Source organism: Olea europaea, unplaced genomic scaffold, assembly GCF_002742605.1.
Source record: "Olea europaea var. sylvestris unplaced genomic scaffold, O_europaea_v1 scaffold2864, whole genome shotgun sequence".
Taxonomy (NCBI): Eukaryota; Viridiplantae; Streptophyta; class Magnoliopsida; order Lamiales; family Oleaceae; genus Olea; species Olea europaea.
This window is the reverse complement of record NW_019247168.1, coordinates 65,992-77,793: the sequence shown is the minus strand read 5'-3', so window position 1 is coordinate 77,793 and position 11,802 is coordinate 65,992. Positions and strand designations below refer to the sequence as shown.

General features: G+C 39.2%; 1 protein-coding gene across 1 annotated transcript; it reads left to right on the top strand.

The window, feature by feature from the left end:
• Window positions 1-7,188: 7,188 nt before the first annotated feature.
• On the top strand, window positions 7,189-11,223 carry LOC111384188 (protein CHROMOSOME TRANSMISSION FIDELITY 7-like). Its single transcript, XM_023008452.1, has 6 exons — window positions 7,189-7,572; window positions 7,879-8,140; window positions 8,233-8,328; window positions 8,428-8,496; window positions 10,205-10,542; window positions 10,671-11,223. The coding sequence occupies exons 1-6, from the start codon at window positions 7,409-7,411 to the stop codon at window positions 10,804-10,806; spliced, it is 1,065 nt and encodes a 354-aa protein (XP_022864220.1). The 5' UTR covers window positions 7,189-7,408; the 3' UTR covers window positions 10,807-11,223.
• The last annotated feature ends 579 nt before the right edge of the window (window positions 11,224-11,802 follow it).

Sequence of the window (11,802 nt, the reverse complement as noted above, 5' to 3'; positions counted from 1 at the left end):
TGCCTGCATATTATCCTTCGAAACTCAAACAAATGGTAGCTGCAAACTATTTTACAATTATCCCTCCGAAAAGAGACGAAGAACATTTTTTTCTTCCTTTGGTGGTTATACAAATCGTCCTCCAGAACTTCGTACCTTATCCCTGAGCTCCCCTCTGAAGCAGCTATGAGATCGCAATATACCTTTCCTGTGAACTCATCTTGCACTTCTCGAAACTTCGAAATTGTGTACACCAACTGAAATTATTTTTCCATTTCATAATTTGTTGCACATGGTACCATTTGCGAGTATGGCTTGAAATTTGTATAGTACTTCTTCTCAAACTTACTTCTCAGTGCTCGTTCATATTGTTTAACAAATTGCTTAAGCGAGGTCTTCGAATGTACATATCCATCTAAGAAGGCATTCATACTTTCACTTCGCTGAGTCGTGGATATACCAGCCCAGAAAGTGGTTTTCAAAAAACATGAAACCCAACAACTTCTGTTATTATAAAGTCCAGCCAACCAATCATTTTCATGTAACTCGTATAAGTCAACCATCAATACCCAACCTTCTTCAAATTCTTCATCAGTCTGCGAATCATACACCAATCTATGTATAGCCGAAAATATGTTTCCCTTATCAACATGATAGCCAAACTTCTCCGACAATTTCTTCAAAATGTGCCATAAACACCATCTAGGCTTGGTGGTCCGAAAAACAATTTTAATCGCGTTTTGTATAGCCCTGTCTTGGTCTGTAATAATTCCATGGGGGGCTTGACCCTGCATGCACTCAAGTTATGTACTGAATAGCCAAACAAATGTATCTGTGTCCTCATTTGATAACAGACCACAACCCAGCAGTGTTGATTGACCGTGATGGTTAACTCCAACAAAAGGAGCGAAAGGCATGTCGTATTAATTGGTAAGGTAGGTGGTGTCAAAGGTGACAACATCACCGAAGTCCTTACATGTCTACCTGTATCTATTATCAACCCAAAATACGTTCTTCAATCGCGACTCATCATCTAAATCGATACTGAAGTAAAATCCGGGACATCGTGCTTACATTTTCGAAAAGTAAGATTGTATTGCGGCTGCATCACCGTCTCCGAGTCGTAATCGTCTCACTTGCTCAATATAATTTCGGCAATCCTTTTCCACACAAGGCAAATTCTCATATCCACCAGCTTCAACGATTGCGCAATTGAAACTTTTATGCTGCGGAATCCCGACCATGTCATTAACTTCAAGCTTTCTTTTCACATGTGCTGGCAATTTTCGATTGCAACGATAAAACCTGGACTTTGAAGGGCTTGTTGTATGATTATGCTTGAGGTGGACTGTGTTGATCCTCCAAGTTCCATTATCATCCGAAGAAGCAGAGATTCTAGCTTTACAATCCGTCTACATTGTTGGTTGAGGCTTCAATGAACCAACAACATTAGTGCTTCTTCGACCTTCACGACTACATGTAAAGGTCACATATCTTAGAACTCCATCCTCCCCTCTTTTCGAATTCTTCTTCCGAACTGGAAAGCCTATGTCGTATGCATATCTTTTATAGAACTCAAACATTGCTTTTTCATCTATGAATTGCATACCCACCTCAGGCACAATCGAGCTCTCATCTCCTAACCCTTTTTCTTCGACCATATTAGTATTTTGAACAACATTCTCATTTTCAGAGTCAGCAACAAAATTACTATGCACGTCTTCCATAACAGACCACCTGCGATGAAATAATTGGTAACGTTATTTTAGATAAATCAATTACACTACCATAGACACATAAAAAATAAATTCATATTTCTATATATATATATTAACACACTACACAAATTTGCTCTGTAATGACAGATTCAGAGCAAAACAATCACAACATTTAATCATATTACCCATACTACACGATAACATTGATAATACCTTCATATGAAAATGGGCAAATAACAAACACAATGATAGCGATTACTGCAGCCAAAGAAAGAGGTTGGGCCTTGAACATTTCAGCATAATAAAAGCAATTCAATTGGTTATTATTCTTCACGTTACACTTGGTTTCTAAGTTGAAAAACATAAATCACTTAGACTTAGCAATCTCGTTTTGTGATTAGTTTCTTCGTCTACCTTCTAGCTTTAGGATTTATAATATTCAAGGTGTTTTTTCTATGTGAGCCATGAGTATTTGTAATAAAGATTGAGCTTACTGCACTAACCAACTAGTCGCGTCTTGGATATTCTGGCAACGTTCGCATTTGGACACTTCTTTTATTCTACGACATGGGTGCAAGATAGCTGGTCAATTGACGCTGGAGGTGGAGAAGATGGCTGGTCGGGCGACGGTCGATGGAGAAGATGGCGGGCCGGATTTCAAGCTTCGACGAAAGAAAGGGGATACTGAGCTTGCGTTTTCTCGGATTTCACGCTTGGACGAACAAGGATACTAAGGGGGCGTCTGGGCGCGATTTGGTATTTGGAGAATCAATTCTCCTCTATTTTCAGGTGGCCCACATGTAGAATTTTTGCTTCTCCATACAATACTTTCATTTACAAAATTACACAATTGCCCACATTCACATTCTCCATGCACTGACATGTACTGCACCCTTTTGACCGGATTATTAGAGGAAATAATGGTGAGAGAATGAAAAGTGGGGGGTCCCACAAACAAGTGCATTATTTTTTTGTCCATTACAGCTTTCTCACCCCGATTTGAAGTGCAATACAGCTTTCTCACCCAGATTTGAAGTGCAACAACACTTTTTTATTCACGGTAACATTTTTTTTGCGTCTAGTTTCAACCAAAAAAAAAAACAAAACACGTATTTATTGTTGAGCCAGATAATCTCTGAACATATCCCACTCATCTCGTCGTGACTCCGGTGCATTCATTTTCGCTGAAGCTTCGTCCCATGCGCTTGGTAGCTCGACTTCTGCTACGTCGGGGTCTGTCTTCGCTCGTACGAATGCTTCGTCCACCACGCCCGCCCGTCGAAAAAAGTTATGAATGCCCATGGTTGCAATTACAACATGTGTTTGCACGTCGAACGCATGACTGGGCATACGATCCAGTATTTTCCAACGACTTTTCCAGACGCCAAATGCACGTTCTATGACGTTTCTGCATGACGAGTGCCTGAGATTAAATTTTTCGCGGGCATTTTGAAAGTTACGTCTACGCCCAGTGTCGCCGTCATAGAATTGCTGAAAATGGTACAATATATCTGAGCCCTTATAGGGCGCCATATACCCTGATCGATGAGCAAATCCCGAGTCAACCAAGTAATATTTGCCAGGTGCAGGGTGCAGAAACTCAACCTCGAGATTATGTATAGCCCGCGCCAAGATGCGAGTATCGTGGGAGTTCCCCATCATACCTGCAAGCACGTATGTGAAGCATAAATTGAAATCACATGCTGTTAGCACATTGTGTGTCGGAATTCCTTTTCGTCCGATAAAACTCACGCGTTGTTCCCGTGGAAGCACGGCTCTTACGTGGGTTCCGTCAATCGCACCAATGCAATCTCTAAATATGGGATGCTTGTAAAGATTCGGAACGTGATGCTCGGCATAATTATTGTAGTTTGGATCTGGTCAAATTACTCGTTGAGAGAATTCGAGGACCGCCTGAAGCACAAGCTTGAAGTAGTGTCCAGCGGTTTCCAATGAATGGTTGAACAAGGTCTGCACCTGTCTGTACCCCTTCCCATGTGCTAGTATGCAGAGAAACATACCAACCTGTTCATAAATATCTAAGTACTGATGACTGCGCAGCCCGTACTCGTCACGCAACATATGTGCGAACGCGCGCAGCATGACGGGATACATGCGGAACTCTGCATAGCATTGTTGAGGACTATAGTTCATCGCGTCCAACATGAACATGTGACCATTTCGTGCGAATGGATATTGTGAAACGCGAGTGCGTTGCTCGCGATAATAGTTTCTGAGAGTAACCTCATTCATTTGACAGTATCGAAACCACTCCATAATGTCAACTTGCAATTCTTCCATGAATGCGTCGTCGCCTTGTTCATCCTCCGCTTCAGAGGTCGGATGCAACTCACAGGTGAATTCCGTATGTGCCATTAGAACACAATGAGAATATGATATCCGACACTGGCTTTTGGAAGTTGTAAAGATCTACTACATTTTTGTGCCTTTTATAGAACTTTTGCCACGGCCATGGCAACCAATAATTGAGGTGTAGATGGGACTAATGCGACAAGTCCAGCAAGTAATGCACCACTTGAGTGACCCAACAATGAAAAACAGTCAAAAGTTTTTTTGTCGGCACATATGCTTGTAATCTTTAAGAATCAATCTGTAAGCACGCATGTGAGAAAATTTTGGCAATGGAAAAGGCAAACATAGGCGACTGTTTCACATAGAAAATTACACAATTAAAAAGTCCACACATCAACCGAACAGTACATGTCAAAGTCAAGAACAGTAATAAAAAGTACAAATTTCCCTCGGACGTGGACGCAATGGACCGCACCATATCTTACCGCGGCTGCGTTTTCCTGTATTCCTGGTAGCTCCACTCCACTCCACTCAAGCAAACTTGTCATTTGCATTGTCTTGCATGTCAAGTACCTCTCTATTGGCCCTGTTAGAAAGGAACTTGCATGTGTAAAAGTACAAATCCGTTTGCTTCTGGAGTCGACCCGTAGCGAGCAACTCGCTCATGCATGTCTTCGGGTCGGACACAGCTGCTCCAAGGAAGTGGTCAATTTTTGCAGCAACCTTCTCACTGGCGGAGGTCGCACGGTCCACTGAATATGACATGTCACGAGATGAAAACTTCTTCCTCTTATCCTTCCCTTGCTTTCCCGCGACCTTCCATTTGTCCCCGCTGTGCGGGCCGGATTCATCCCTAGCCGACGAGCGCGGTGCGGCATCACGACCCTCATCGCTTGAGCCGCTACTCTCAACATTGATCGGGACCTCATCACGGTGGTCTTCGTTCGCACTGTCTTCAAACATGGCGAATCCGGTGCGGCATGCTTGGGTAGGGGTGACTGCGTACTTATCGGCGTCGAACACATCCCCGAATAAAACCTTGTAGCGGTACAACTCGCAGCAATCCTTGTCCTTGTATTCTTTGTATTCTTTCCTCTCCTGAAGCAATACAAAGTAGACAAGGTTCACAATGAAGTGTGAGAGAAACAAATAGAAACAACGGGAAAAAGCATGGAGAATGCGTCAATTTCACAATACAACAGCGAAGTCGGTCATTCCAATTCGAGCACATGAATGTGTGAACGAGACATACACACAGTTACAATGCTAGGTCCAACTGTGCGACAACGATTTGAAACATGAACGACAGCAGCCCGAAGCACATACGTAGAGAAATAAAAAATTTGCCCTAGTTTATTGCAAGAGAAAAAAATTTTAGTTACTGCCAGCACATATGCGGCAGTCCTTGTGCTGCAATTCAGCTCTTATGCCTCACATACAAAACAGATTCGCCTGCAGGGGAAAGACAGAAGGAACTTATACAGATTTCACTGGCTTAAGAGCTGAATACACAGACAATTTCTTGTAACAGACAGGTACAGCCGTGCAGCATATGGCTATAGTAGATGCTGTGTATGTAATACTTCCAACTCTTAGAAAACCATCACAGAGAAATCTCATAATCGTTGGCTGGAATAATCGAAATGGTGTCCCTACATAACAATTCACTTCCTACATGGTGGAGTTTGTGTTATAACAGGGGTTACAGTGTACATAACATCAAAATCAAGGGCATGCATCTCCTATGAAAAAAATGGACAACAGTTTCTCGAAGCTCAATACATATCCTATCCCGCTAAGTAGTACTTTCTTCAGTTCAAACATTCAACACAAACAACAGAATTTTCATACATTTGTCACATGCCTGTATAGCATATGCCTCCCTATACTACAACGACAGCCAGTTCTGCAATAACACAAGCCTTTCCAATTTCGGATATCAATTACTGAAACATAGTACTGATGAGTATACAACGGTACCTTCGTCTTTCGATCCCACCACTCGGTCGAGGCGCTGATCAGGCCTGTGGACGTGTCATATGCAACGCCGCTGCTGTTGAGCAATTCTTCGAACCTCTTGTGTTTCAAGCGGAGTGCATCCCATCGGTTTTTTAGCTGTTGCTTGCTCCAATTGTGGCCAGAGTTGGTGTTGAATAAGCGAACCAATGTCTTCCATCCGAATTTCGTAAAGCACTTCCCATTTGGGTGCCCATCAGGGATTACGGTCTCGCAGGCGGCGACAAAAATTTGTGTCTCGTAGTCCGTCCATTGTGCATGCTTCCGACGGCCCGATTCGCTATCAACAAGATGCCCATGTGATGTGGAGGAGGTCGGGTGTGGTTGTGAACCATAATTTGTTTGCTGCGAAATGGGAGGAAAATCGGTCAATTTCCATCTGCAGAATAAATGCCCATGCCATTGTACAGTGGTCAGAAAAATCAACAAAAGGTTCGAGTTCGAGTACCGTACCGGGGACGTGTCTGGGTCCATGGTTGTTTGACGTGGGTGAGCAGTTTTTTCTGAACAGCTGACCGTGTGTGTGTCGGAGAAACTGGGAGCGCAGATTGTGACTGTTGGCCGTCGAATGTGACTGTGGAGTTGCTTCAATCGGTGGCCCGTAACCGCGAACGTCGTCAACGCATCGTCGGGGTTGCAGCTGTTTGCAGGGGCTACATCAACTGGTTGCTGCTGTCGTCGGAGTAGGGTAGGGCAACCGGGTTGTCGGAATACTTTACCGTTCGGCGTCCCGAATGATTTGTCATGGTCGGGCAAGGTAAAATTGAAGATATTGCGGCGGTCGGAAAGTAGTTAAATTTTGCAACGTCGGCCAGTGCAGGAGCAGTGTCCAGTGGAGCAGCAGTGTCGGCACCGTCGTGGAGTGGAGGAATTGTTAGAGTGATGTTTCATTGATTTTCCATTCTGCAGACCACAACAAAGGGGGTTAATTGGGAGGGTAAAAATGGGAAATTGCAAAAGACACATGTGTCAGTACTACTTTTTTCAATAGCGGGCGGCTCGTGATTTTGTGACCGTTGGACGCATCAACGGTCACAAAATCACTTAAGCAGGGGAAAAATAGTGCGCCCAGACACAGGCTAAGCTTGCTATTTTGGGGGGAACTAAGGTGGAGTGCAACCATTTTCCTCCACTGCCGAATGTTTCTTATTTGTTTATTGACCACATGTGTGAGTCATTTTTTAAAAATTACCCGTAAAAGTCCAGACAAAGCATTCTGTACGCATAAAATAAAGTTTTGATAAGTAATTTTTTGGAAAAATGTTTGATTGAAAAAAGGAAAAATTTTGAAATTAGCTACGGTGAAATAATTTCTTGGCTCCGCCCCTTAATTGGAGGGATGCCGACCCAAATCTCTCAAAGGAAGACATAGTAATTGAAAGATGCAATCAAAGATCAGTGCCTTCTTCAAACCCAATTCTTCGACACAAAAAGAAGCTCCAGACCTATCTCTGTTTCCCATCAAATTTAGTGATTATTCTGAAAAATTCACAAAAGAGCCAGAAATTACCGTCACATACAAGCGCAGGTCTCAATGCTTGGACAGGTACATAACCCAGATTCTTCACCCTAATTGTTTGAATTCAAAAATCTGTTTCTTCGAATGAAAAAAAGTTCGTTTTCTGTGATATTCTTTTTTCCGATTGTGCCAATTTTAGGTCATTAGGTTTATGTGTGGATATTTTATTTTGACTTTTTTTCATAAGAAATTTTGGGATGACCCTCATTCAGATTTTGGGTTCATTTATCCTGAATATTGTATGTGACATTTTCTTCAATGTTGTATGAATTGTGTTAGTATATAGTACATTTTTAAGGATTTTTGAGAAATTTTCAAATACGTTGGTGACAGTGAGAATGACAGTGGATTTATTAGCAAAGAATCAAACAATCAAGATTCAGAGGAAAAAATTGAAAATTTGGGACTGCCCAAGTGTGGAAAGGTTCTGAACAAGAAGAGAAACTATGCCCAATTACATTTGGAGTTGGGTCAGTCTAATTTTCTACTGCACACATGTAAAACGTGCGGGTTCAAGTATGCTACTGGTGATGAAGGTGATGAGAGGGTTCACAAGACATTTCACAAGAATTATACCCATGGTATTTCTTTAAAGGTAGTTGGTCTAGATATTATTCGGGCAAAGATCTATGTATAGTTTGGCTTATTTTGATCTTTGTTTAGTTATACATCACTTGATCTTTACAGGGTTGGCGCAATGAAAGGATTATTGATGTGCCTTTGCTTGAACGGGAGCGCATTATTTTGGTGCAAGGAGATGATCCTCATGCTCAGCAAAATAAGGTAATTTATTGCGGAATGTTCTACTTTTGTTTGATAGCAAACATATCATTCAATTTCTCAATCTTTTTGAAGTTTATACAAAAAATAGTAAATACACAGGTTCAGGATGTTGTCAAGATGATGGAAATGGAGCTCGGTGATGGATGGATACTTCATAAGAACTGTAAGGTTGTCAATCAATTTCATATTGTTGTTGGTTTTGATATGGATCCTAAATAACCTACTAGATTCTAGTAATGGTTTATTGAAGTTCAAGAAACTTTAGTTGTTGGTAAGAGTTCTAACTGCATTCAATGAACGTGACGTTGAAGTTCTACAAATACGTAAACTGGTCTCTCTCTCGTTAATTAGACTAACAAAATTCATTAATATATTAGATAGTAACAAGGGGTAAAGGAGTTTCCAGAATTGCTTCTCATTACATTGGGTCTTAAAAAATTCATCATGGGTATAGGTGCTTTCTTTATTAGAAAGTAATTTGTGAAAATTATGAAATTACAAGATTGAGATTATTGTTTATCTGTAATTACGTTGGGTCTTAAAAATTCATCATGGGTATAGGTGCTTTCTTTATTTTGAAAATTATGAAATTACAAGATTGAGATTATTGTTTATCTGTAATTAAATATAATTCATTACATGTGGTAACAGAGGTTTATTTAATTACTTAAAATTTTCCAGTTAAATACTTATTTATTCTTGTACACTTGTGAAATTTGAAGTCCAGTGAAGCAACGCGTTTAACCAAATTGGTATTCTTGCCATGATCAGACATAAATTACATGCTATATATAGATCAAATATGACTTCCACCTTATGGATTTATTTGCTTGGTGGTTGAATACTTAAATCTAAATGCTATAATTAGGTATTTGATGAAGGTTCTCTTTATGGCAATTTTATTCTCTACTGCAACTTGTATACGTTCACATACCAACTTTTGAGATTTGTGACAAAAATCGATTGATATGGGGTCTAGACAGAATATGTAAAAGTATATATGCATAGATGTATTTGCAAAGAACCGAGTAGAGTGGTAGAAAAGGATTCATATAATCTGAAATTTATTTGGAGAACAGCTTAGTATGTTGTATGTATATATTGATGATGGAAGATTATAGCTTTTTGGGATACATGTATGATGATAACTTGAAGTTTGCAAAGGAACTTTTTCATGTCCTTTGTATGCTTGAATCAGTGTTGCATATGTTTGTTAGCCCCAAGTGATCAAACACTAATTCTTCACATCGTAGTTTACTTAACTGCATTTGTTTTGTATATCCAAGGATAATAACATTGTCTATTTAAGAGTAATTTGACTACCGAATTAACATATGCACGTTTCTTTACTAGAAATTAGTCAATGCAAATGTTTTAAGGTTTTGTTGGTTATATATATATTGATGTTTTATATTTTTCGTTAACTGCAAAGCAATTACAAGGGGAACGGTATTTCTTTCTCTTATTCTCTAAGTTGCAAAATGTATTAATAAACTTCCATTTATATTAGCTACCGTGTCCAGGGAGAGGACCAATTATAGAACTCGAGAAAGTATTTCCATCTGAAACATCCTTTGAATCCAGTTAATCCTCCCTGACTAAGATTGAAACTTCATTCACGAATATAGCTAAAGTTTTCGATAACTTCAATAAGCCATTACTTGAGTTAAGTATGTTATTTAGTATCATATAAGCCTCGTGCACAAAATCTTAACAGTGTTTCCATAGTTTTGCTGAATGGATCCCAAACTCTTAGTTGAGTTACAAATTCTTCAACATGTTACTCTGCCTGAGTTTCATCTATCTTTATACAAAATAAAAACAATTCTCTGGCTAGCAGCAAATGTCAAATTTTATGCCTTTTCCTTGATTGCAGGTTTACCTATTTGTTTCATCCCAAAGAGTATCTGGATGTCTGGTTACAGAATCAATAAAGAAGGCACACAGGATATCCTCAAGCTCAGTAATCAAGAAACACGATAACATCTCTGCAAAAGAAACGAGAAGTTTGGTTTCCCTTCAATTTGGTAGTGTGAGTTTCAAGAGGGAAATCATAAGAAGTGATTCTTCAGCTGTAGAGCCAGAGGAAAGCATTGATGGAATAATTTTATGTGAGGATGATGCTGTACCTGCTGTTTGCGGCATTAGAGCCATTTGGGTTGCTCCCTCTAAGAGGAGAAAATGCATAGCAACTAATCTTCTTGATGCAGCAAGGTAAGCAAAAGTCTTGAGATTTTCTTTACCTTTGAATTTGACATCATCAGAAGCTCTGTGAATTCTAACTTTTCTTTGTTAGTGCAAGTTTAATGTAATTTGATCTTCCGATTTCTTCTTGATTGTAGGAAGAGCTTTTGCACGGGCATAACTCTTGAACACAGGCAGCTAGCTTTTTCTCAGCCTACCTCACTTGGAAAGGCTTTGATATCCAGTTATACTGGGGGTTCTTTCTTGGTCTACACAATGGCTGATCTGAGCTAAGGTTGGTTTTGTATGTTACTTGGATCGTGAATTTTTTTTCTTCTGTACTCGGTGAACTTTGTCTATATTTTGCTTAAAAAACGGAGGGGGATCGCGTTAGGTTGACATCAGGACTTTGAGTTCTTTTGACATAAATATTTTTACTATCCAAACTAAAGGCGGAAGAGATGCTTTTTGGCTCATGAAATCGTGCAACGGTATTCAAAATATACCTATCACCACGTTATGAAGGGAAAAGAGAATATAAAGAATTTAGTTTCTGAGTCAATCAACAAGCAATGTCGTGCTTTCAACTTTATCATTGCTAATATCGTTTTAGCATAATTCCTTGCTACAATTCTTGTTACGTACTCGGGATTCTATCTTGAAGGTCAACCTTGTTTAGAGGGATAAATCAAAATTTTTATATGTTGTTTATTCGTTTCATCTTTAGTTGACTTGAAATTTTACCTTGAAAGCAAGGGCTGCAAGGTCTTATTTATCTTCTGTCAGAAGTACTCTGTTAAATCTTGTACATATTAACAGAAAAACAAATCATTTTTCAATTCAAAGTTTAAGGAGGGAGCAATATGCTCCCAAACAGAGTTAAAATACCACTTTTGTAGTTTTTAAATAATAGGGGATTTCTTTTCCTAAATAAAGAACTAATTATATCTCATATTTTGTAATTTAAGTTTTTAAATAAAAGAAATAAAAACAAATATTATTTTTATTCAATTATGAAACTTTTGCATGTACTATGTCTTTGGTAAGGAAAAAAATTGTAAAATATATTAAAGATAAAATTAAAATAACTAAAATGTCTCGTTCTCAACGCTTTAATTTTTAGATGACATTATTCAATAACTTTTGCTAAAATGATAAAAATTAAAATAATGTAATTGAAGTCCTTGAAGGTTTGTTCCCATTTTCAGCGATTTTCACAGGAAAGATAATTTACATAAAAACATGTAGTATCTGGGTTAGAATCCGTCCTCAAGCATCACACAAATATTT

Excerpts from the sequence above, each read along its gene's own strand:
- LOC111384188 (XM_023008452.1), top strand. The coding sequence starts at position 7,409 with ATGCAATCAAAGATCAGTGCCTTCTTCAAACCCAATTCTTCGACACAA. Across the intron at positions 8,141-8,232 it reads CCCATGGTATTTCTTTAAAG|GGTTGGCGCAATGAAAGGAT; the intron begins GTAGTTGGTCTA and ends TGATCTTTACAG. Across the intron at positions 8,497-10,204 it reads TACTTCATAAGAACTGTAAG|GTTTACCTATTTGTTTCATC; the intron begins GTTGTCAATCAA and ends CCTTGATTGCAG.